The sequence below is a fragment of the Nycticebus coucang genome, chromosome 3 (genome assembly GCF_027406575.1).
Source record: "Nycticebus coucang isolate mNycCou1 chromosome 3, mNycCou1.pri, whole genome shotgun sequence".
NCBI classification, from domain to species: Eukaryota; Metazoa; Chordata; class Mammalia; order Primates; family Lorisidae; genus Nycticebus; species Nycticebus coucang.
In genome coordinates, this window is record NC_069782.1 from 69,744,819 (window position 1) to 69,770,528 (window position 25,710).

The 25,710-nt window shown below is 43.3% G+C and overlaps 1 protein-coding gene and 1 pseudogene across 2 annotated transcripts; one reads left to right on the forward strand and one right to left on the reverse strand.

Moving 5' to 3' along the window:
- Window positions 1-7,258: 7,258 nt before the first annotated feature.
- Window positions 7,259-8,265, reverse strand: LOC128582218 (olfactory receptor 10H2-like). Its single transcript, XM_053585911.1, has one exon. The coding sequence runs from the start codon at window positions 8,243-8,245 to the stop codon at window positions 7,295-7,297; it is 951 nt and encodes a 316-aa protein (XP_053441886.1). The 5' UTR covers window positions 8,246-8,265; the 3' UTR covers window positions 7,259-7,294.
- Window positions 8,266-23,294: 15,029 nt separating this feature from the next.
- LOC128581012 (glyceraldehyde-3-phosphate dehydrogenase-like) lies at window positions 23,295-24,301 on the forward strand (annotated as a pseudogene). Its single transcript, XR_008378764.1, has one exon. The product of XR_008378764.1 is annotated as a glyceraldehyde-3-phosphate dehydrogenase-like (transcript).
- Window positions 24,302-25,710: the final 1,409 nt, after the last annotated feature.

A 25,710-nucleotide genomic window follows, 5' to 3' on the forward strand; every position in this document is an offset into this window, starting at 1 on the left:
CATTTGCAAAGAGTGAAAGTTTGATCTCTTCTGACCCTTTGTGGATACCCTTGATCACCTTTTCTTCCCTAATTGCAATGGCTAAAACTTCCATTACAATGTAAAGAGCAATGGAGACAATGGGCAACCCTGCCTGGTTTCTGATCTAAGTGGAGATGATTTCAATTTAACTCCATTCATTACGATATTGGTTGTGGGTTTGCTGTAGATGGCCTCTATTAGTTTAAGAAATGTCCCTTCTATACCAATTTCCTTAAGTGCTCTGATGATGAAGGGATGCTGGATATTATCAAAAGCTTTTTCTGCATCAATTGAAAGAATCATATGGTCTTTATTTGTAAGTTTGTTTATGTGTTGAATTACATTTATAGATTTACGTTTATTGAACCAGCCTTGAGACCCTGGGATAAATCTGACTTGATCATTGTATATAATTTTTTTGATGTGTTCTTGGATTCTATTTGTTAGGATCTTATTGAGTATTTTAGCATCTATATTCATCAGTGATATTGGTCTATAATTTTCTTTTCTTGTTGGTTCTTTCCCTGGTTTGGGGATCAAGGTGATGTTTGCTTCATAGAATATGTTGGGTAATATTCCTTCTTTTTCTATATTTTGGAAGAGGTTTAGTAGTATAGGTACTAGTTCTTCTTTAAATATTTAGTAGAATTCTGACGTAAAGCCATCTGGTCCTGGGCTTTTCTTTCTAGGGAGATTTTGTATAGTTGATGCTATTTCAGAACTTGAAATAGGCCTGTTCAACATTTCCACTTTGTTCTGGCTAAGTCTTGGTAGGTGGCGTGCTTCCAGATATTGGTCGATTTCTTTCAGATTTTCATATTTGTGAGAGTAGAGTTTCTTGTAGTATTCGTTAAGGATGTTTTGAATTTCTGAGGGGTCTGTTCTTATTTCATCATTAGCATTTCTGATTGATGAAATGAGAGATTTTACTCTTTTTTTCCTGGTTAGGTTGGCCAAAGGTTTATCTATTTTATTGATCTTTTCAAAAAAACAGCTTTTGGATTTATTGATCTGTTGTATAATTCTTTTGTTTTCAATTTCATTTAATTCTGCTCTTATTTTGGTTATTTCTTTTCTCCTGCTGCGTTTGGGGTTGAAGTGTTCTTCTTTCTCCAGTTGCTTGAGATGTACCATTAAGTTATTGACTTCCTCTCTTTCCGTTTTCTATAAATTTCCCTCTTAGGACTGCCTTTGCAGTATTCCAGAGGTTCTGTAATTCATGTCTTGATTGTTATTTTGTTCCAAAAATATGGTGATTTCCTTCTTAATCTCATCTATAACCCATGTATCCTTCAGCATAAGGTTGTTTAGCTTCCATGTTTTTGTACGGGTATGCAGGTTCCTGTTGTTATTTAGTTCAACTTTTATTCCATGATGGTCTGAGAAGATGCAAGGAATAATTTCTATTTTTTTAAATTTGCTGAGGTTAGATTTTTGGCCTAGGATGTGGTTGATTTTGGAGTGTGTTCCATGGGCTGATGAGAAGTATGTGTATTCAGTTTTTTTGGGATGAAATGTTCTGTAGATGTCTGTTAAGTCCAGATGTTGAATGGTTGAGTTTAAATCTAAAATTTCTTTGCTTAGCTTCTTTTTGGAGGATCTATCCAGGACTGCTAAAGGGGTGTTAAAATCTCCAATTACTATGGAAGTGGAGGAAATAGTTGCTCATGTCTGTTAGAGTTTCTCTTATAAATTGAGGTGCGTTGTGGTTGGGTGCATAAATATTAATAATTGAGATCTCATCATATTGAGTATTATATTTAACAAATATGAAGTGTCCATTCTTATCATTAATTATTTTGGTTGGTTTAAAGCCTATTGCGTCTGCGAACAGGATTGCAATGCCTGCTTTTTTCTGCTTTCCATTTGCCTGGAATATAGATGACCATCCCTTCACCTTGAGTCTATATCTGTCTTTTAATGTAAGAAGCGATTCTTGGATTCAGCAGATATCTGGCTTGAGTTTTTGTATCCAGTCCACCAACCAATGCCTCTTTAGAGGACAATTTAAACCATTCACATTATTTGAGAGTATTGATAAGTCTTTCAAGAGACCGGTGGACATTTTTAATCCTTTTGCGACTGTGGAAGTTGGAATTTGATCAAAAATTTTTTGGGTGGGTTTACTTTTGTGGTGGAGAATTGCGCAGGTCTTTATGGAGGATAGGTCTAAGAATGTCCTGGAGAGCTGGTTTAGTTGTTGCAAGTTTCTTCAACATGTGAATTTTGTTGAAGTATTTAATTTCTCTGTCATAAATGAAGGTCAGTTTAGCTGGGTATAGGATCCTGGGTTGAAAGTTATTTTGTTTTAGGAGATTAAAAGTCGATGACCATCCTCTTCTAGCTTGAAAGCTTTCAGCAGAGAGATCTGCAGTTACTCTGATATTCTTCCCCTTGTAGGTAATGGTTATCTTTTGTCTGGCAGCTTTCAGAATTTTCTGCTTCATATTAACTGTAGTGAAATTGACTATGATGTGTCTGGGGGATGTCTTATTTGGGTTGAATCATGCTGGAGTTCTGAAACGGTCTGCTATCTGAATTTCGGAATCTCTTGGCATGTCTGGAAAGTTCTCCTTCATAATCTCCTGGAGAAGAGACTCTGTGCCTTGTGAAGCCACTTTGTCACTTTCGGGGATCCCTATAAGATGAATATTGGTTTTCTTCAAATTATCCGAGAGCTCTCTAAGAGAGTGGTCTGTTTTTGCTCTCCATTTCTCTTCTTCTTTGAGGGTTTGGGAGCATTCGAAAGCTTTGTCTTCAATGTCAGAAATCCTTTCTTCTTCTTGCTCCATTCTATTACTGAGGGATTCTACTGTGTTTCTCAGATCTTTGAGTGATGCAACTTCTTGTCTCAATGTGTCAAAATCTTTGGTCATTTGGTCTTTGAATCCGTCGAATTCTTGAGATAAGTTTTGGAATTCTAATTCGATCTTATTTGCTATCCAGATCCTGAATTCAATTTCTGACATCCCAGCTATCTGTTTGTGCACAGGGTCTTGAGCTGTTTCTGCCCCATTGATTCTTGGGGGAGTTGATCTACTCTGATTATTCATATTGCCAGAGTTTTTCTGTTGATTTCACCTCATGGTTGTTTTTCACTGTTGCCTCTGGCTGTCCTCAGAGTTGAGGAGGTGTCTCTCCAAGATTAGACCCCAGCGGGATCACTCTATTGTTGCTGGATCTTTGTAGGGAGTGACCCTGTGTAGTTCCTCTGGGGCTGCTCTAGCTAGGGAGTTCTGGTTGTGGAAGCAGCTCCGGTTTGTGACACACCTGGATCCAGCAACAGGGCTGGGGGTGGTGTGCACGGTTCTGGGCATGCCAGGCACCTAGTGACTTTGGCACAAAGAGCCCAAGGCTCCAGCAGTCTCTGGCCAGGAGAAGAGCTCTGTGCAGAGGCAGGGAGGGCTCCAAAGGGCACACAGCTACCAGAGTCCCTGTCCAGATGAACAGGCTAGTGTGGAAGCTGGGAGGACACAGGAGGGAGGACGCAGGGTTGCGTGGCTCCCGCAGTTCCTGGTCAGGGAATGCGGAGGCCCGGTGTGTGCAGGTCACCGGTCGGGGGTCACTGCACAGCTCTTATGGAGGTCTGGGCAGCGCCAAGCCCAGGAGTTTGAGGTTGCTATGAGCTGTGACGTCACAGCACTCTACCCCGGGCAACAGCCCAAGGCTCCAGTGTGCCAAAACCGTCTCACTCTGCCCCTAAGGATTAAGGCTATAAGGCAGCTCAGTCCCTGCCTTTAGGGTGCTCAGTCAGCAGGTTACTTTGACCTGCCCAATCCTTGCTCTGAGACCCTTGGGGTGGAGCTTGCTGGGGCAGTTCTTTCACAATGGCTTCCTGCGCCCAGATCAGTGGCTCAGTCTGGGGCCCAGACAATGCCCAAAGTTCTCCACACTCCTGCTCAAACTCTCCCCAAGGCAGTTCAACTGAGTGCCAAGTCCAAGAGCACCAAAACAGTTCACAGGTAAGGCCTTTCTAGTTTGTAGTCTCACTGCTGCTTGTACTTATGGTTGCCGGCGTGATTAGGTCGATCGAACACACGCAACCACTTGCCTGTTTTCCACTGTTTTTGTCCTCCTTTTGGGGTCCAGAAGTCCCTTGCTGGCTCCCTGTATCCTCAAAGGGATGATTATAGGCAGATCCCACCGGCCAGAGATGCCTGGAGTCTTGTCTCCCCAGCCTCGCTGTTCCTATAGCTTGTTTTTAGTGATTTACCTCCTGTTTTCTTGAGCATGGTATCGTCACATTTCGGACCTTGGTCAGTTGTGCTATAATAATTAAACACTAAACTTTTGGTAGTTCCGGCCCCCCCCCAAAAAAAAGATGATGACAAAGACATAATCTCAAACGTTGGAGAGAAAGTATAGATCATTGACAAAGAAGTAGCAACTAAACTGGTCACACACTTCTCAACAGCCACAGTAGAAACCAGAAGACATTGGGATAAGTGCTGAAAGATAATAGGGAAATTGTTTGTAAATACAAAATCGAATACCCAGAAAAAAATATTTTTTCAAGACACAGAGGTAGAAAAAAGACATTTTCAAATAAATAAAAACTGTTTACCACCAAAAAAAAAAAAAAAAAAGTAAGTTTAAATGCATAACATTTATTTCTTTTTACTATTTAACCAACTTATATTGGCAAAATTTCAATTTTGGTTGATTTTTATTTTTTGCCAGATGCTAATCTCAGCATATATCTCTTTGACAACTCATTTTCTTTCTTTTGATTCTGCATGAATCTTCTATTACAATTGACCTGGAGAACTGGGTATTACTCTGCTAATTGATGCCACTTTCTGAGTAAGGTTGGGAGGAATTACCAGTATTGGCTGCTGCACATTGGGAATACCACCTACGTATTTTCTCTCTTCCTTTGATTAACTGCTCACACCAAGGAGCTAGGTCTCTGTCTGAGGAATTTTGCTTTCTGATAGACTATGACACTTTGCTGTGCCCACCCTGCAGTGGGATCCAACATCAATGCATTCTCCTCATAAATCCAGTTCTGCAAGTTCATGACAGGAGCCTATGACTATAGATTTCACAGGAAAATGGGGAGGAAGCCTTGCAACTGATATTATGTGAAAACTTTTTTAAAATCTAACACCCATGTTCTTACTACCAGGTTCTTCATCAAGCTCTGAGTCATCATCTTCATTTCCTTCCTCTAAAGAGCTCATCATTACCAATAACAGAGTCATCTTGTCTTGTTTCTCTTCTCTTCTCCTCTCTCCCTCCTCATTCATCTCACCATCCTCCCATCCCCACCATCCTAAAGCTCAGCTCACAAAGAAGTTTCTTTCTAGGATTCAATCTCCCTGAACACCAGTGAGGAATTACAAACAATGAGCCTTTTTTGATGGCACAATATTTTTTTTCTTTACAGGTTTCTAGAAATAAATGATCTATGAAAAGTACTGAACTATACTTCTCAACATATAATAGGTATGGTGGATACTATTATTATTTTACTATTGTTATACATCAGCATTGGAAGCAACTGAACACCAAAGAATAAAGGTTTGTTTCAAAATTATAAAATCACAACTATGGGTCACGTGTGGAAGTTCACAGACCTGGGTATTTTCAAGGAGATGGATATCACACTGAAATCACAAATTAAGATTTGGCCCCTAATCTACACCATATACAAAACACACTCAAAATGGATCAAAGATCTAAAGGAAAGCGCTAAAACTATAAAACTCTTCTTAGATAACAGAGATGCTCATAATCTCAGATCAAGCAATGGTTCTTAGACACAAAAACAAAAGCATGAGTGACAAACGTAAACAATAGATACATTGACGGTGCCACAATTAAAGTCTTTTGTGCCACAAAAAGATGCCAGAAGTAAAGCAAAAGGACAACTCACGAAATGTGGGAACATATTTGAAAGTCACATACCTGATAAGGGAGTTGTAACCAGAAAACATAAAACATTCTAATAAGTCAACAACAAAAAGGCAAACAACCCAGTTAAAAATGGGTGGAGTATCTCAATAAGTATTTCTTCAAGAAGATACAGAAGGGACACATTTATAGCCCTGATTCAAGCCACATAGCATCAGGACCCATTTAATATTTTGAAATAAAAAAAGAAATGGCAAAGAAGGACATGATGAGATGCTTGACATCATTACTCATCAGAGAAATGTAACCCAAACCACAAGGAGAGACCACTCCATACCCAGTAAGAACACTGTGATCAAAAAGACAGCTCATAACAAGTGTGGGAGAGGATGTGGAGGAACTGAGAACCCAGTAACAGTCCTGGTGGGAATGTGAAGTGGTGCACACACTTTGGGAATTACTGTAGCAGGTTCCGAAAGTTTAAAGACAGAAATGCCATTTGATGCAGCAATTGTACTTCTATGTATGCACACAATCATTCATAGCAGCATTATTCAAAATAGCAAATGTTAGAAACACTGAACTGTCCATCAATGATGGATGGATAAATACAATACAGCACATCCATGCAATGGAAGATTATTTGGCAATAAAAAGGAATGAGAACTGATACACGCTACAACCTGGGAGAACCTTAAACACATTATTATGCTCAGGGAAAGAATCAAGTTGAAAATTCTTGAGTCCATGTATACTCCTCTGATATGAAATGCCTGGGATAAGCAAGTGTATAATAGTAAGTAAGTAACAGAACAGTAAGAACAGTAAGTAAAGCATGACTGCTTAGTGAGTGTATATTTCCTTGGGGGGTTGATGAAAATGTTCTAAACTTAATTGTGATGATCTATTCTTAACTGAATAGATGAAATTACTGAAATATGCACTTTATTTTTTTCCCTTTTATTAAGTCATATACACATAGATCATGAATACATTTATGCACATGTGGGGTACAATGTTTTTTTATACAATTTGATGTGCTTACATAAAACTAATTAAAATAAGCTTTCACCTCATTTACTTGATTATTATGTTAAGACATTTATGTTCTATACTTGATAGATTTGACTCATACCCTATGAACTTTAATCAGTAAGTTGTTTGGTATGTAAATAAAGTCTCAATAAAGCTGTTATATCTCAATAAAAAATAAAACTAAGATAAGGACACACAGATTAAGGGTTGAAGAGGTAAAAAGTTTTTAACATTTTTTAAGAACCTATTATGTGCTGAGTGTTGTCACATACACAAATCTGTGCACTGGACTTACAAGAAAGGCACTATTGACCTGACATACAGACACTCAATAGTACGGTGTCCCCCTACTACATTCTACAAATACCTCTGCTCTGGCTGCTCAGGGGCCTGAGGAATTCAGTTTCCTGAGGAAGGTCTTCTTTAGGGCAATCTTCAGCTCCTTATTTCTGAGGCTGAAGATGATGGGGCTGAGGAAGGGTGTGAGGACTGTGTAGGTGGTGGCCATCAGAGTGTTGCCTTCCTGAGAGTGGGTACCCTTGGGCTTGAGGTAGATGACAGAGGCAAAGCCATAGTGCACAATGACCACAATAAGGTGGGACGCACAGGTGGAGAAGGCCTTGTGTCGACCTTCAGCAGACGGGATCTTCAGAATGGCGGCCACAGTGAAGGCGTAGGAGAGGAGGACGAGGAGAAAGCAGCCCAGCAGAGCCGTGATGCACACCAGGCCCACGCCCAGGGCCACAGCTGGTAGATTATGTCCACAGGCCAACTTCAACAGAGGTGGCACGTGACATAAGAAATGCTGGATCTCCTTGGAACCACAGAAAGTGAGCTGGAAAATGGCCGTGGTCACCACCAGCCCCACTGCTGAGCCACCGGCCCAGGACCAGCCCACCAGACAGGCACAGCCCCAGGAGCTCGTGAGCACGTTGTAGCGCAGCGGGTGGCAGATGGCCACGTAGCGGTCGTAGCCCATGAGGGTGAGCAGGAAGGAGTGAGTGAAGCCGAACGTGAAGGAGAAGAACATTTGGCTGGCGCAGGCCAGGAGGCCGATGGAGCGGCGGGCGGAGAGCAGGTCGGCCAGCATGCGCGGGATGATGGCCACGGTGTAGAGGACCTCGGAGACGGAGAGGGCGCTCAGGAGGAGGTACATGGGCGTGTGCAGGCTGCGCTCGCTCCCGATGGTGGCCGTGATGAGCAGGTTGCCCAGCAGCGTGAACAGGTACATCAGCAGGAACAGGAGGAAGAAGACCGGCAGCAGCTGGGGGGAGAAGGCAGAGAAGCCGAGGAGGATGAATTCGGACGTGGAGGTGCGGTTGAGCCCCAGCATGGCGGCCACACCTAATGGGGAGACGGGAAGAAGATCAGCAGTTAGAGCACAGTTGTTAGCGAGTCCTACCTGGGAGCACCTCTGGGAGCCTCCCTCACCTGCCCAAGCCATGGTAAATCCATCTGCAAAAAGGCCTTAATAGCATTTTGAAATTTAAATAAGGTCATGCATCTTAGATGCTTCACACAGCTCCTGGCACATAGTGGGAATTCAATAAATAATTAAGTTCTGGGTGGTGCCTGTGGCTCGAAGGAATAGGGCACCAGCCCCAGGGAGGGGAGGTGGCAGGTTCAAACCCGGCCCCGGCCAAAAACTGCAAAAATATATTTATGCAAATATATATATACATATATATAATAACAATAATAATAATTAAGTGCTGAGTATAATAGTAATTATTATACTATTGTTATTTTTTCATATTTTTCTAGATTTTTAGCTTTCTTTTTTCTCTTTTTTAAATTAAAACATAATTGCATATATTAATGCATTTATGGGGTACAATGTGCTGATTTTATATATAATTTAGAATGCTTACATCAGACCGGTTAACAGAGCCTTCACCTCCCTGAATTGTTATGTTAAGACATTTATACTCAACACTTAATAGATCTGACATGCACCCTAGACTAGCTCTGTGCACCACGGCCCCCACCATGTTTTTCTGCCTTTGTTTATGCTGGGCTTTCTATGCTTCTCCCATCATATGGATCCACATTATGCATGAATTTTAAGCAACTCCACAGTTGCTTCCTTCAGCTGGAAGTTACCTCTTCCCAGAGGCATGGAAAGGACATAGGTTCTGTTTAACTTTCAGCACCACTGCTTACTAGCTGTGAGGCCCAGGGCAGGTTGCTTCCCATCTCTGAGTCTCATTGCTCACCTGGAAAATGGAGTGATAATTTTTATATCACTATGTTGCTTAAATGATGTGATGCACATTAAGTACTTAAATAATTTTGTTGTTGTTTGGTCTAACTCCTACGAGCTCCTCAGAAGGCTGAAGTACTAATTGGCATCACCACGGAGTCACATCTCTGACCCCAGCCAGGCTGTCTGTCTCTGGTCACTGGTGAATGCTCTTCTCTGAATCTCCTTCCTTCTCCTTGACCTCTACCCTGATCCTCTGATCCCCAACCTCCTGATGAGTGCAGAAACCATAGCTCTGAGCTATGGCTTCTCTCAGCTCCTTCCCTGAGCAGCCACAGAGTCAGATCTGCCCAAGTTCTCAGCGAGGGTGGCTACCCTCCCTGTACCTGCTCCATCAGGAACCCTTCCCTCTGCCATGGCTTCTCTCCCTCTCTCTTTCTCTCCAGGCTGCAAACAAGGTTAATGCAAAATACAAAATTTATGTTGAAATGCAAAATGTATCAGTGGATACATTTTGGATAAACAGAGTGGGGTCCACCTGTGCAGTGGAACATTATTCAGCCACACAAAGGAATGAAGCATCAATCAAGATGTGAATGTACCTCAAAGACATTATGCCAAGTGAAAGAAGCCAGATTCCCAAGGCCACCTGTTATATGATTCCATTTATATGAAATGTCAGCAATAGATAAATTCACAGAGAAAGAAAGCATGTTAGTGGTCATCAAGGAATGTGGGTGGGCTGGACTAAGGAGTGCTTACCTAAGGGTATGAGGTTTCCTTTCAGAGTGGTGAAAGTGTCTTGGAACTATGTAGACATGGTGGTTGCACAACACTGGGCATGTATTAAATGCCACTGAATTATGCATTTTAAAATGCTGAATACTTAATGTTTTGTTCGTAATTTAACATGAATCAAAAAAAAAAAAGAAAGAAGTACTGATCCATGCTACAAGATGATGAATCTCGAAAACATCAGGCCAAGCGAAAGAAGCCAGGCACAAGAGGTCACATACGTTGTGATTCCATTTATATAAAATATATACAACAGGCGAATGCAGGCTGGGGGAGGGGGACTGACTGCTACTGAGTGTGGGTTTCCTTTGGGGCTGATGAAAATATTTGAAAACTAGGTAGAGATGGTGGTTGCACAATGGTGTGAATGTACTTAATGACAGTGAATCGTGCACTTTAATAAAATGGCTAAGTCTGCATTATGTGAATTTTTTCTCAATTTTTTAGAAATCACTCTGGACCTCCCTGAGCCCTGCTCCACCTCTTCCTTTCACAACACTGTGTTCCCAGCCCAGCCTGTCCCCAGAAAGTGAGAGAATTTAAAGGTCTTAAAGGTCTTGAAGTGTTGAAGGCCAGCCAGAGCTGAGAGGGGGAGAGCCCATGGTGCCTCCTAGCTCAGCCTTCCTGCTTCTGAGGCTAAACCCAGGTATTTCTGAGAGCAGAGGGGGAGGCTCCTCAGGAAAGCTCTGCTCAGGGATGGGAGGCCCTACCTCTACACACAGACACTGGTGCCTACTGCACCCCCAAACATCTGCATCCATCTGCCTCCTCTCTCTACATGCTCAGGTGCTGTAGGCTCTGTCACTAGCGCCAAACATACACATGACCTGCACGTGTCCCCACCGCTGTGCTCAAACCCAGGCCCTTACACGCCTTACAGAGGCAGAGACTCTGCCCACAGAGATGGACACACACGTGCAGAGGGTCCCGGAGGTGCACGCAGACATGCACACGCAGAGCACCACACAGTGGAAACGCGGCCGTGTCCCTCCCACTCAGCTTTCACTCTGCGACCTGTGGTGACAAGCACACAGTGATCCCAGGTGCAGACTTCAGCAAGGTAGAGCCATCCCTGAGGCTCAGTCCACCTCGGACATCATTTGGCCCCTTCTAGGTCCAAGATCCACCTCCAACATTCTGATTAGCCTTTCCCCAGACCCTGTGTCACCTCATCCAGGAAAGCAGCCTGAGGCATACACACCTCTCTTGGCAGCAGCAGAGACTGTCCTGAGCGGGGAGCAGAGGAAACAGGAGCCCCCTCACCCACACAGTGAGTTCAGAAAGTGGTGGGCAGCTGCACCTTTACTTTATCCCTGTCTTCTCCAGCAGCATGTTCCAAAGGAATCTCAGGGGACCTGAATGGAGCTAGATGCTGCTTCAGGACCCAGGAGGCAGGTGGGGCCCAAGGGAGCCTTTGGGGGGCCTTTGGGAAATGTCGGGATTGCCTGGGATCAGCCCATCTGTACAGGCCCCCCCAAAACCTTCCCTCACAGTGCTCTATGCCCTTCTGAGGTCCCAAAGGGGACTGTTTAGTCCAGGTGGTGGGAGTGACAGACTGTGCCTGGGAAGTCTGGACCAGAACTGGAATAGTCCCTAGGTCAGAATGGATACAAAAGGAAGCCCATGCCCCTCCCCTTCTCTCCTAACCCTGGGTCCTTCCCTTACTTGGAGGGACTAGTGTGTAGACACCCCAAAAACCAAGCACTATCCACACTTCCCAGAAGCTGCCCATGGGCCATCCCTGAGAGGACAGCACAGGCTCCAGGAGCAGGTGGAGACCCGCTTGGATCAAAAGGGTTCCGCTACAGAAAAGAGTCTATGAGAGTGGCAGGGACTAGTCTGGTGTACCTACCGTGCTAAGGAAGCTGAGGGGTGGGGTCAGAGCTGGAGCTCAAGTGCAGCCCCTTCCCAAGACCCAGCTGTCCAGGACTGAAGAACTGGAGGGAGGAGAAGAAAACGGCATTAGACCCAAGCCCCTCAGCCCTGAGGCTGGGGCAGAATTCCCAACTTGTCTGGCTTTGGGACCCAAAATGGAGCTCAGAGTCCAGCCCTGTCCCTTACCTGTTTACTCCTCATCCCCCAAGCCCCAGCCTGGTGCACACACATCTAATCTGGAAGACAGCATCAATCCCTGTATTAGTTTTCTGGGATTGCTGTGACAAACTAGGTGTCTTAAAAAAAAAAAAAAAAAACCCAGAAAATTTACCAAGTCCATCGGCATGCACTGGAGTCCCAGGTATAGGCTGGGACTCCAAAGGCTGAGGCAGGAGCATGCCTTGAGCCCAGGACTTTGTGGCCAACCTGAGAAACATAGGGAGACCCTCAACTCTAAAGAAAAAATAAACAGAAATTTGTCTGTTGTGTTCCACAGGCCAGAAATAGGCGTTGGCAGGGTTTCTTGAGTCCAGAGACGTTGAGGGGGAATTTGTTCCATTCCATTTCCCTGGATTTTGGTGGCCGGTGGCAGTCTTTGGCAGTTCCTTGGTGCGGGGACATGGTCCCTCTGTTTTCACATGGCCATCTTCTCTGTGTCTCTGCTGTCCTCTCTATTTCTAGCAGGGACATTAGTCATTGGTTTAGGGTAGCCCCCAAACCCAAGACGGTCTCAATGGATTACATCTGAAAAGACCACCTATTCAAATGACTTCACATTCTGAGGGTCCAGGTGGACACGAATTTCTGGGGTGACCCTATGACGCCCCCACTGCTTCATCTCTCACCCATGCGGTCTGTGTCCTACACAGCACCAGAAGGATGCTGCTGAACAAACCCGATTACATGCACCTCCCGCAGAGAACCACATGCCTTACTGAGACTTAGGAGTCTCTGTGAAGTCTGCTCCCGGTTATTTTCTCCAATTCCTTCTCTCAGCTCCTTCCCCCACTTCCAAAACCCTATTTTCCCTTTTAATCTCTAGGCTAAAATGAGACTGGGATATTTTAAGTATCTTGTATGTGCCAACCTCTCTCTCACCCCGGGTCCCTGCACATCCCTCACTCCTCACTCCCCACTCCCATCTGACTCACCCAAACAGACCCTGATCTCATGTCATCTCTTCCAGGAAGCCTTCCATGACTGCCCAACTCTATGCTGGGCCAAGTGTCTTTCTGGCTCTCAGTTTCTTCTGGGCCCCACAGCACATGGTGTTATCATTGCTCAGTTACAAGTCTCTGTCCCCTGCTAAACTGTCACATGCTGAGAACAAGGGCAGCATCTTGCTGGGGCTGTGTTCCCAGCACCTGGACAGTCCTTGCAAATAGTAAATATTCAACAGATATATATTGACAGAAATAATGAATAAGGGCATGCATAATGGTGTGAGATCCTATAAGGCAGGTGAGCAAATGGGGGAGGTGGCATTTGCACTGAGCTTTGGAAGGTGAGCAAGAGTCCCCAGGCACACAGAGCAAGACAGGGCACCCCAGGCAGAGGGGCCAGCATGAGCAGAGGCACTGAGGACAGGGGAGAGGTGGGAGGAGCCCTGGGGCCAGCTTGTGAAGGGCTTTAGAGGCATCTTAGCACCATTGTTTTGGAGCCCAGGTGGGAAGGTCTGGAAGGAGAGGCCAGAAAGGAGCTGGAGACTTTGGCCTGGAAGGGGCAGATGTCAGCCTGGACTGAGGGTCCATCCAACACTTGCCTCTAAGTTCTAGCCTCCTGGAATAGCAGAAAACCCAGAATTTGGAGGAATTGGGCTGGACCCACAGATGTTCTCTCTTAAGACATTTCTTTGCCACAGCCTATACCAGGAAGGGGCATCAGAGGGACAAATATTCAGACGATAGATGGAGCCAGGATTAGGAGAAAGATCTCTTATTGCTGCTTCTGGAAGCCCAGAGAGATAGGACACGGGGTTGGGTTGACAGGGAATGGGCTGCAGGGGCCTAGGGCATAAATACCATGGAGCATCTTGCCACTCTGCCTGGTGACGGCGCTGTGGCCTGGAACCTGCACCTTGTCCTCTCTGGACCTCACTTTCTCTTTTGTAAAATGGGGCTGGATTATTGGGATGAGAGAGGAGTTAACTGTGTGCCTCCTGGAGCAGAGTAGGTACTTGCTCAGGGTGAACTCTCTGCCCCCTCCCCTTCATTTCAAATTTTTCTTGAACAGGGACATTATTCTTTCTTTTGTCCCACAAATATTCATTAAGGATCTACAACTTGCCTAGCAGTGTGTGGTCACTGGAGAAACACCAGCGAGTAGCAGAGTCCTTTTAACCACAGCCTCTTAGCTCTGCTCAGCGTTTCTCCCGGGCAGGATGCCACATTCCTCGTGCCCAGTGGCCTTGGCCCAGAAATGACAAATAAAAATGAATTCAAATCTTTCATTCACCAGACATGCACCAGCCCTCACTGTGCTCCAGAGCCTGTGCCCACAGCTGCAGGGAGGAGAGGGGTCAGACCCCAGCCCTCCCTCGGGGTGGGGGCGGGGGGATCTCCACCTACTTCCCTTTACTGCACCTGCCCTTAAGCTAGGAAGTCTGTGGCAATTTCCCTGTTTCTTCATCCTGATCTTAAATACACGAAATCTGGCAGATACACTTTAGGGTTTATGGTGATTTATTTGCAAAGGGATTCTCTTTTTGGATCTTTTTATCTGAAGGGGTTTCAGAGAAGGAAAAAGGACTGGAACTGTCCCAGGAGCCTGTCCCATCCCCATGGTATTTATGTCCCAGTATCAGAATGACTTATGTGCTTGTTTGTCTCCCTTTCTTGCCCAGGAGCTCTTAGAGGTGGATCTGGGTCTCATCACCTTTTATCTCTAGAACAGAGCAGATATAACATGAGTATTTTTTTATAGGATAACATTCCCACTGGAGATTGGAAGTTTGAGTTGGGTTGAAGGACAATGCAAGGCCTTGGCCAACCTCTTGCTCAAGAGGTCTCCTCCTCTTTCTGAGATGAGCAGCTGCCTGACAATAAACAGAGGTAGGAAACCTCATGCCTGATTTGCTTTTTGGTGACAGAGAGGCATCAGAGCAGCTGCACTATGATAAAAAAAAAAAAAAAAAAAAATGACCAGCCTTGGTACCCAAAGATGATGTACAGGATAACTCTTATCTCCAGCTTGGATGAAATCCAGCCCCTAGTACCACATGTTCAACAAATGTGTCCCAAGCATCTGAGCCCATGGCTGAGACAGGATTTGGGGAGGACACAATGGAGGGCACAGATGTGATACTGTCCTTGTGGGATTTACAGTGGAGGGAAGGTGGATGATGGATAACTGAATTTCAGACAAGAATATGAGGAGCATGAGGAAGGAATGGCAGTGGCCATGACAGTGGAAAAACCAAGCAGGCTGATGGGGAGGGCTTGATGGAGGAGGTGACATATCATTTGAGACATTCTACTCCAGGAACAGAGGCAGAAGGAAGAGCATGTGCAAAGGACCTGAGGTGGGATGATGATTGGCCATCTGAAGAATGGGAAAGGTCCATATGAAGAGAGCTTGTGCACCAAGTGTTAGGGAGTAGTTCATGGGGCCTAAGAATACAGCCAGGACCTCTCAGGACCTTCTTCCCCCATAATCCCAACAGCCTGAGATGACAGCCATCTACACTGGAGATACTGTCCCTGATACGTGCACAAGGACAGGTGAGTTCTAGTGATGTCAACCACATCTGAAAATGAATTCTGGGTAAATTAGGGAATAGGCACACACATTTCAGAATATTTCACAAGGATTTTGAAACTCCAAGCTTCTCCATAGTGCTGTCATGAGAGGACCATTTGCTTGTTTTCTCAGCAAGTATTTATTTTTTTTTTTTTATTTTTTTGGTTTTTGGCCGGGGCTAGGTTTGAACCTGCCACCTCCAGCATATGGGACCGGCACCCTACTCCTTGAGCCACAGGTGCCGCCCTCAGCAAGTATTTATTAAGCGCCTATTAGGTACCAGACCAGGAGCACAAAGTTGAGCAAGCCCCCTGTGGTCCTATCCTCTTAGGACTATCGGTTTAATGGGGGGAAAGGGTGGGTGTTGAACAAGTAATTTACATAACTGAGTGTGGCAAGTTAGAGGATGTAGAAGCCTTGGCCTCCCTCAGAGCCCTGGAGACCTTCACCTCCACCTGTGCCAGCAGCATGGAGAGTTCACAGGCACCACGCCCAGCACCAAGTGCTTTGCATTCCTTGGCTCTGCTGTCCATGATGCCGTGGTCTGGTCTGCACTTGGAGGATTGGAGCTCTAGGACTCTTGTGTCTTAGGTAAAGAGAGGTCCACCTCTAATTCTTCCCTACATCTCTTGCTGCTTTTCAGTTTGAGCTTGAAACTATCTGGGGACCATTCCTCCAGAGTGGGGTAAAACCGACTCTGTCTCCACCTTAGTTCTCAGCTGTGAATCAAGCCTCATCTACCTACAGATCTGTGGCTGGTCCATGGTGGACTCTATAATTTACTCAAATGAAATGGAGATGGGAATTGAGTATCAAATTTTAATGGGCCCCCAGGTGTCACTGAAAATCCCATGGCTTATTCACTAAGAAAACTTGGAATTGGCTTCTTGGGGATTATTATGCATGGAGTTGGCCAGGTTGTGCAGGCAGGTGTCCTGCTGGGCTCCTTAATGGCAGCCAAGACTGTAACTCTGTTCTCTGATGGGCTTTCCAGGAAGGATGCCCCGGGGCTTTGTGCAAGGGCTCTGAGAAGCTTTGGAGAGGGCTGGAGGCAGTGAATTCAGACAAATTCTACTAATTACCTGGCTTGGAGACTCCATGACATTACTTCCATTGAATTCTCTAGGGGATTGCTGTTTTCTTCTTTATTTTTCTTTTTTACTTTTCTTTTTAAATTAATTTTTTAATTAAAATCATAACTGTCTATATTTATGAATTACAATGCGATGATTTGATATACAATGTGGAATGCTTAAATTAAACTGATCAAAGTCGCCATCACCTCACTTGTTTTTTGTGGTAAGACATTTAAAATTTACTCTTAGTTATTTTAAAATATGCCCTTGCATTGTGCACATTAGGTGAGACACCACCAAGTTCCCTCCCCCTCCCACCACTCTTCCTCCCATCAATTGCCCTCCCCCCTTCCCCTCCCCTCTCTCCTCACCCCTTTCCCTTGCTAGACTATATTCGTGTTTTATCTTTGTATGAGTGTGTAAGTGTTTACGTATTGGTCTCATAATAGTATTGAATACATTGGATACTTTTTTCCATTCTTGAAATACTTTACTAAGAAGAATGTGTTCCAACTCCATCCAGGTAACATAAAAGATGTAAAGTCTCCGTCTTTTTTTTTCCAGATGGAGCTGGGTTTGAACCCACCACTTCCAGTATATGGGACTGGTGCACTACTCCTTTGAGCCACAGGCTCTGCCCAGGTCTCCATATTTTTATGGCAGAATAGTATTCTGTGGTATACATATGCCACAATTTGCTCTTTTTTTATTAAATCATAAACAATGTGTTAATCCATTCGTGGGTTGATTGGCATTTGGGTTGCTTCCATGACTTGACAATTATGAATTGGGGTACAATAAACATTCTGATGCAAATGTTTTTGTGGTAAAATGATTTTTTGTTCTTCTGGGTAGATACCTAGTAATGGAATTGTGGGATCAAATGGAAGGTCAACTTTTAGTTCTTTGAGGATTCTCCAGGCTTCTTTCCATAAATGTTGTATTAGTTTGCAATCCCACTAGCAGTGTAGAAGTGTTCCCTTCTGTCCACATCCATGCCAGCATCTGCAGTTTTGGGTGGGACTTTGTGATGTGGGCTAATCTTACCAGAGTTGAGCGATATCTCAAAGTGTTTTTTTTTTTTTATTAACTCATAAACACATTTATCATGTATGCAGTAACGCATTTATGGGGTACAATGTGCTGATTTCATATAGAATTAGGAACATTTACATCACACCGGTTAACATTTACATCATCTCCTTTAGTAATTATTGTGTTAAGACATTTATACTCTATGCTAATAGATCCCTTTTGATTTGTATTTCTCTGATCATTAAGATGGCTATTTTCTTCTTTAAACAGAGATCAGCTGGTTACTGGTGTGAATTGTTTCTCCTTGGGTTCTTAAACACAGATTACTAAGCAAGTGATTTGTGTAGTAGCCTGGATAACTCACTTCTTCAGAGCACTGATACACATCAGGTAGGCTCTGATTCAAATCTTGGCTCAGCCACCTCCTGGCTGTGTGACCTTGATGAAATGAATTGTCCTCTCTGAGCCTCCATCTGTAAATAGGGAGAAGAATAATAATAGCACTTGTCTCACAATGAGGTGCATATAAACTTGCTGGAACTTCCAGCAAGTGCTCAATAAGTGCTGGATAGTATTATTCCATCACTTGGTGGAGTCCTACAGATGTTTTCCCACCAAGTGCTTCATTTACCATATTTCACGCCTTTATCCATTTATTCATCATTCAATAAATAATACCAAGCAATTTCAGCATTTCCAAGCTCTGGTAATTCAATCACAGAGTAGGCAAGATGAGGTCTCTTGACCTTGTGGTGTTTACCTACTAACAGGGGTGGGGTGGGGAGGGACAATTCATGAGACTATGAGTAAGTGGATAAAATAGTTATGCATACATATTACTGTCTTGATAGACTACAAAGTTGCTTTTAAAGTGATTTTAAAACGAGGAAATGAATATTAGAAATGTTCAACATGATGTCTTCTCTGAGAAAGTGCCACAGAGAGACAGAGGCAGATGTACGGAGAGCTGGAGGAGACATGTTCCAGGCAAAGGAAACAGCAACTGCAAAGTTAACAGTAGCAAAAATGATGATAGTGTATTCTAGGCATTGGACTAAACACAATTCATATTTATGAGACGATTGGACCACATGCCTGTATGAGTGACTGTTTGAGACCAGAAGTTCCAGGACAGAAAGAGTTTTCTCATGATTAGACACATTCAAAGAGGAAATGGCCTCTTAAAAGTAGCCAGACACACAGCCACATGATTGCAGCCATGGGTCTCCCATAGAGTGTGAAAGAGATGATAAACAACTAATTGTGTGTTGATTTGGTGGGGACTGTTTCAGTCCTCAGGGACAGAATTGTACATTTTTGGCTTAACAAAAAATCTCTCATGGGGATCTAATGGTTCCTGTGCTAGGACATGCAAGAATTGGGGGAGATGGCCTCAGGGCCTCAAACTGTGTCCTCCAAGCCCTCTTGTTGCCGGTTCATAGGCAGCCCCTTCTTGCTATATCCTTCCCTAATGGGAAGAATGGGGAGCTCTCTGAGGTCTCTTCTTTAAGGTCACTAATCCCAACCTTGAGGTCTTCACCTTCATGACCTAATCACCTCCCAAGACCCCACCTCCCAATATGTGTGCATCACCTTATAGGGTAGGATTTCAACATATGAATTTGGAGAGACACAAACATTCAAACCATAGCACCAGTACTTTGCATATTACCTGTCAATACTTAGCAACAGTCATACAAATTTCCTACAATTATAAATATGAACATGTCAGAAATGGTTTGCATGTTTACACATTGTCTTCATATTTTATAGGATTGCCTAATATTCCATGATAGTTGAAGCATTAGTTATCTTTCACAATTTCTCTCTACTTACCCAATGGAAAGTAGGAGAAGAAAAACAAGAAAAATTCAGAAGAGCTTATTGAAAAAATAAAAATAGTACTTCTTTGTACTTAACCAAAAGGAGTTTTTAATATATGTCCACACCCCCATTTTAGCAGCACATGGATGGTTATAGCAGTTTTATTCATAATTGCCCAAACTTGAAACAACCAAGATGTACTTCAGTAGCTGAAGAGATAAATAAACTATGATACCTAAAGATGATGGAATATCATTTAGCACTAATAAGAAATGGGCTATAAAGCTATGAAAAGATGTGGCAGAAGCCTAAAAGCATATTACTAAGTGAAGGAAGCCAATATGAAAAGGCTGCACACTGCATGATTTCAACCATATGACACTCTGGACAAGGGGAAACTATGGAGACAGTGGTTGCCCAAGAAGATAGAGAGGACAAAAGGATGGATAGGTAAGGCACAGAGGAGTCTTAGGGCAATGAAGCTGTTCTGCATAATGCTACTATTGTGGACACATGTCATTTCACTTTTCCCCAAACTCGTAGAATGTACAACACTGTGAGTGAATGAGTGAACGCCAGAGTGAACTACGGCTTCTCCATGATAATGATATGTCAAGGCAGTTTCACTCATGGTAACAAATGTACCACTGCAGTAAGGGATGTCGATATTGGAGAGGCTTCCACATGGGGACTGGCAGGGGTAGATAGGAACTCTCTGTACTTTATGTTCAGTTTTGCTGTGAACCTAAAACTGCCCTAAAAATTAAAGTCTGTTTCTGGAAATTTTGAATAAATGCACTGCAAACATGAAAGCACACACAAGAAATCAGATATTGCAAAGTGATCTGTAAAAACTAAATTAACTTTTGCGAACTAGAGTCTCCAAGGACAACTCCAAGGAAACCCTCAAAGTTTCATTGCCAATTTCCTTTTCTAGATACACTCTACAATCTTCTTATCAAGTTCCATGAATATTTTGCTAGGACTTTTATTTCTCCTGCAAGGAATGTATGGATTAGTTTAGGGATCTTCCTATTTTTTTTCTTAAGTCAAATACACATAGATCATGAATTGCTCATCTTCTTTAATCATCAGAGAAATACAAATCAAAATCACTTTGAGATACCATCTAACTCCAGTAAGAATAGCCCACATAACAAAATCCTAAAACTACAGGTGTTGGCATGGATGTGGAGAAAAGGAAACACTTCTGCACTGCTGGTGGGAATGCAAACTAATACGTTCCTTTTGGAAAGAAGTTTGGAGAACACTCAGGGATCTTCCTATTTAATGTTGTGTTTGTATTTTGTGAGAACTCTTTCATGATTCCTTAGTTTGTTTTTTTTTATTAAGTCATATATACATAGATTTATGCCTTTGTGGGATTCAATGTGTTGATTATTTGTACAAATTGGAGTGCTTACATCCTACTAATTCACATAGCTTTCACCTCGTTTACTTAATCACAGTGTTAAGACATTGTGTTCAATACTTGACAGATTTAACTTGTACCCCCATAGGTGTGGTCCCACCATTAACCCTCCCTCTATCAAGCACCCCCCTCCCTTCCTACTTCCCTCCTTCATCCTGGGATATAGTTGTGATTCATCTCTCATATGAAAGTGTGAGTGATTATAAATTGATTTTATAGTAGTACTGAGTACATTGGATATTTTTTTTCCATTCCTGAGATATTTTACTAAGAAGAATATTTTCCAGCTTCATCCATGTACACAAGGTTGCCCATTCGCAAGTGGGTATCCAAAATAGGATCACAGATGATATGATTGTATATCTGGAAAACTCCAGGGACTCAACTACAAAACTCCTATAAGTGATCAAGGAATATAGCAGCATCTCAGGATACAAAATTAACACTCACAAATCTGTAGCCTTCATATATACCAACAATAATCATAGTGAAAAAACAATCTATTCCTTTTACAGTAGTGCCAAAGAAGATGAAATATCTGGGAGTGTATCTAACAAAGGACAGATCTATGAATGATCTCTAGAAAGAGAACTATGAAACTCTGAGAAGAGAAATAACTGAAGATGTTAACAAATGGAAAAATATACCATGCTCGTGGCTGGGAAGAATCAACATTGCTAAAATGTCTATACTTCCCAAAGCAATCTACAGATTTAATGCAATCCCTATTAAAGCGCCTCCGTCATACTTTAAAGATCTGGAAAAATTAGTACTTCATTTTATATGGAAACAGAAAAAATCTCAAATAGCCAAAACATTACTCAGAACTAAAAACAAATCAGGAGATATCATGCTACCAGACTTCACACTATACTGTAAATCTATAGCAATTAAAACAGCATGGTACTGGCACAAAAATAGAGAGGTAGACGTATGGAACAGAATTGAGAACCAAGAGGTGAACCCAGACACTTATCGTCATTTGATCTTTGATAAGCCTATAAAAAATATAAATTGGGGGAAAGATTCCCTATTTAACAAATGGTGCTGGGTGAATTGGCTGGCAACTTGTAGAAGACTGAAACTAGACCCACAACTTTCTCCTCTAATAAAAATTGACTCTAAGATTTAAACTTAAGACATGAAACTATAAAAATTCTTGGAGAGAGTGCAGTGGAAACACTTGAAAACATTGGACTGGGAGAATACTTTATGAGGAGGACCCCACCCAGGGCAATTGAAGCAACATCAAAAATACATTACTGGGATCTGATCACACTAAAAAATTTCTGCACAGCCAAGAACGCACTAAGTAAAGCAAGTAGACAACCCTCAGAATGGGATAGGATTTTTGCAGGTTGTATTTCTGACAAAAGTCTAATAACCAGAATCCACAGAGAACTCAAACTTATTAATAAGAAAAGAACAAGTGATCCCATTTCATTGTGGGCAAGAGACATGAACAGAAGCTTCTCTGAAGAAAACAGGTGCACGGTCTACAAACACATGAAAAAATGCTCATCTTCTTTAATCATCAGAGAAATGCAAACCAAAACCACTTTGAGATATAATCTAACTCCAGTAAGAGTAACCCACATAACAAAATCCCAAAACTACAGATGTTGGCATGGATGTGGAGAAAAGGGAACACTTCTGTACACCTGGTGGAAATGCAACTAGTACATTCCTTTTGGAAAGAAGTTTGGAGAACACTCAGGGATCTAAATGTAGACCTGCCATTCGATCCTGCAATTCCTCTACTAGGAGTATATCCAAAAAACAAAAAATCACTTGGCAACAAAGATATTTGCATCAGATTGTTCATTGCAGCTCAATTCATAATTTCCAAGTCTTGGAAGAAGCTCAAGTGCCCATAGACCCATGAATGAATTAATAAATTATGGTATATGTATACCATGGAATACTATGCAGTATTACAATACTACTTTACCTCTTTTATGATTCCTTGTTTTAACACACCATTTTCTTCCCAAGATGCACTGTCATCTCAAGTTCCTCTACAGCAGCAATTTTCAACTGGTGTGCCATGAGAGGATGTTAGGTGTGCTGTAAAAAATTTTAAAGATCATTAATTAAGTTATTTTCAAAAGAAGTTCAAAGCACAGTAAGTATATTCTCTTTCTTACTCTTTTTTTTTTGATCATCATAATTTAAATGTGCTATGAAAGTTTAACTATTGGTTCAAGTAGGCCATGAGATAAAAAAAAAAAAAAAAAGTTGAAAAACACTGTGTTTTAAAGAATAGTGAGGAGTCCAGAGAGAGTCTAGAGAATAGTAAGGAGTCCAGCTCCTGGTTAAAAACCTACATGTGGGCTCTCTGGTCCTCCCATTCATCAGACAGCTGCTTCTTCTAGTGCAGCACCAGCCGCATCCCTGAGGCACCATGGTGGACGTGAAAGTTGGAATAAACAGCTTTGGTTGTATTGGGTGCCTGGTCACCAGGGCTGCTTTTAACTCTGGCAAAGTGGATATGTCACCATCAATGACCCCTTCATTGACCTCAACTACATGGGCTACATGTTCCAGTATGATTCCACCCATGGCAAATTCCATGGCATAGCCAAGGCTGAGAACAGGAAGCTTGTCATCGATGGAAATTCCATAACCGTCTTCCAGGAGCGAGATCCCACCAAAATCAAATGGGGCAAGGCAAGCACTGAGTACATTGTGGAGTCCACTGGTGCCTTCACCACCATGGAGAAGGCTGGCAGTCACCTACAGGGGGGTGCCAAAAGGGTCATCATCTCTGTCCCTTCTGCTGATGCCCGCATGTTTGTGATGGATGTAAACCATGAGAAGTATGAAAACAGCCTTAGCATTGTCAGCAATGACTCCTGCACCACCAACTGCTTAGCCCCCTTCGCCAAGGTGATCCAGGACAACTTTGGCATCATGGAGGGACTTATGACCACAGTCTACGCCATCACTGCCACCCAGAAGACTGTGTATGGCCCCTCTGGGAAGTTGTGGTGTGATGGTCGTGGTGCTATTCAGAACATCATCCCTGCCTCAACTGGTGCAGCCAAGGCTGTGGGCAAGGTCATCCCTGAGCTGAATGGGAAGCTTATTGGCATGGCCTTCCAGGTCCCCACTGCCAACATGTCGGTCGTGGATCTCACCTGCCATCTGGAGAATGCTGCCAAATATGATGATATCAAGAAGGTGGTGAAGCAGGCATGGGAGGGCTCCCTCAAAGGCATCCTGGGCTACACTGAGCACCAGGTTGTCTCCTCTGACTTCAACAGTGACACCCAGTCTTCCACCTTTGATGCTGGGGCTGGCATTGCCTTTAATGACCACTTTGTCAAACCCATCACCTGGTATGACAATGAATTTGGCTACAGCAACAAGATGGTGGACTTTATGGCCCACGTGGCCTGCAAGGAGTGAGAGCCCCCAGACCACCAGCCCGAGCCAGAGCATGAGAGGAAGAGAGAGGCCCTCAGCTGCTGGGGTGCCACTGCCCAGTCAGTCCCCCACCTCACTGAGAATCTCCCCTCAACAAAGTTTCCAAACCAGACCACCTAAAGAATTGGAGGGGCCTAGGGAGCCCCACCTTGTCACGTAACATCAATAAAATTTCCTGAATTTTTTTTTTAAAACCTACATATGATCTTTTCAGTCTGAACATGAGCAATTACACAGGCTTTACCTGATAGAGCTCCTGCCAGCAACTTCCTTCCCCACCCCAGTCTTGGTGCACATCAGTTCACCTCAGTCTTTCACAAGAGTTACAGGCAAGATTGCCATGATATCACACCTATCTGCATTTCTAGCACAGGCATCTGCATTGAAAGTTTTCTTTATTAGGAGCCTTCCCCAGATGGCTTCTGTAGGCACCTCTGCCAAGACCTTAATCAAAGAAAAAGAAGGGAAAAATGAAGACATTTTCCCCACTATGATTCAGTATGTTTCCACCTCTAGCCCTTCTCAAATTTCCTCCCTGGAAATTGCAGGTCCATAAAACTGCAAAGTACTTTTGGTGAGGGATTCCACAGCACTGAGACAACCTCCATGTCTGTGAGATCCACCCAACTCTCAAATGGAGGGGAAAAAGTGGATTGGGGCAGCTGGTACTCTCTTTGGTAAAGTTCATGCTTATACTATCACTGTACATGATGAAAGTCTTGACTGTTACTGTAATTGAGACTTGTTATCTTAATTGGTTTCTTCAACCCTTGATAGACAGCCCTCTCCTGCTCAGCTGAGCATATGACAAATAGAAATGAGCAAATTCTTGGGCTGTCTTCTCTTACTTCCATTGCATCTGTACCTTGTGGGTCAGTTCTGTTTTGTCTGGTTCTTTCTCTTTCAGGCACTTAGGAAAAGGTGAAGTGAATGTGGGTTTTGCCCTACTGATGAGTGTGTGACTGTGTTGATTATTGTTGCATTTGTTCTCTTTGTGTTTAGGTCCATATCCCCATCAGGCTTCTTTGTAGGTGGGGTGAATCATCATGCTATCAACAGTCATGGCTGTTAGAGTGACTGGCAGTCTAAAGACCCTTTGCCAGTTGCTCAATATGGGAAGGCTTTGATCAAGGAGGCTGAGGGTCCAGTGAATTTCCTTTAGTGTCCTGTTCACACTATTTTCTCTCTATTTATTGTAGAGGTCTGGAGTAACCACAGGGTAGAGGAGTATCTCTCAGACTGCAAAACTCATTGAGATGCACCATGTACACACTTCTAGAAAAGGAGAGAGAAACAGGAAGAGGCAGAGGCAGAGGACAAGAGAGAGGAAGACAAGCGACATCAGTCCTTTCTGAGGGGAAGTCCTAGGTTATCTGAGACAAATTCTGCAG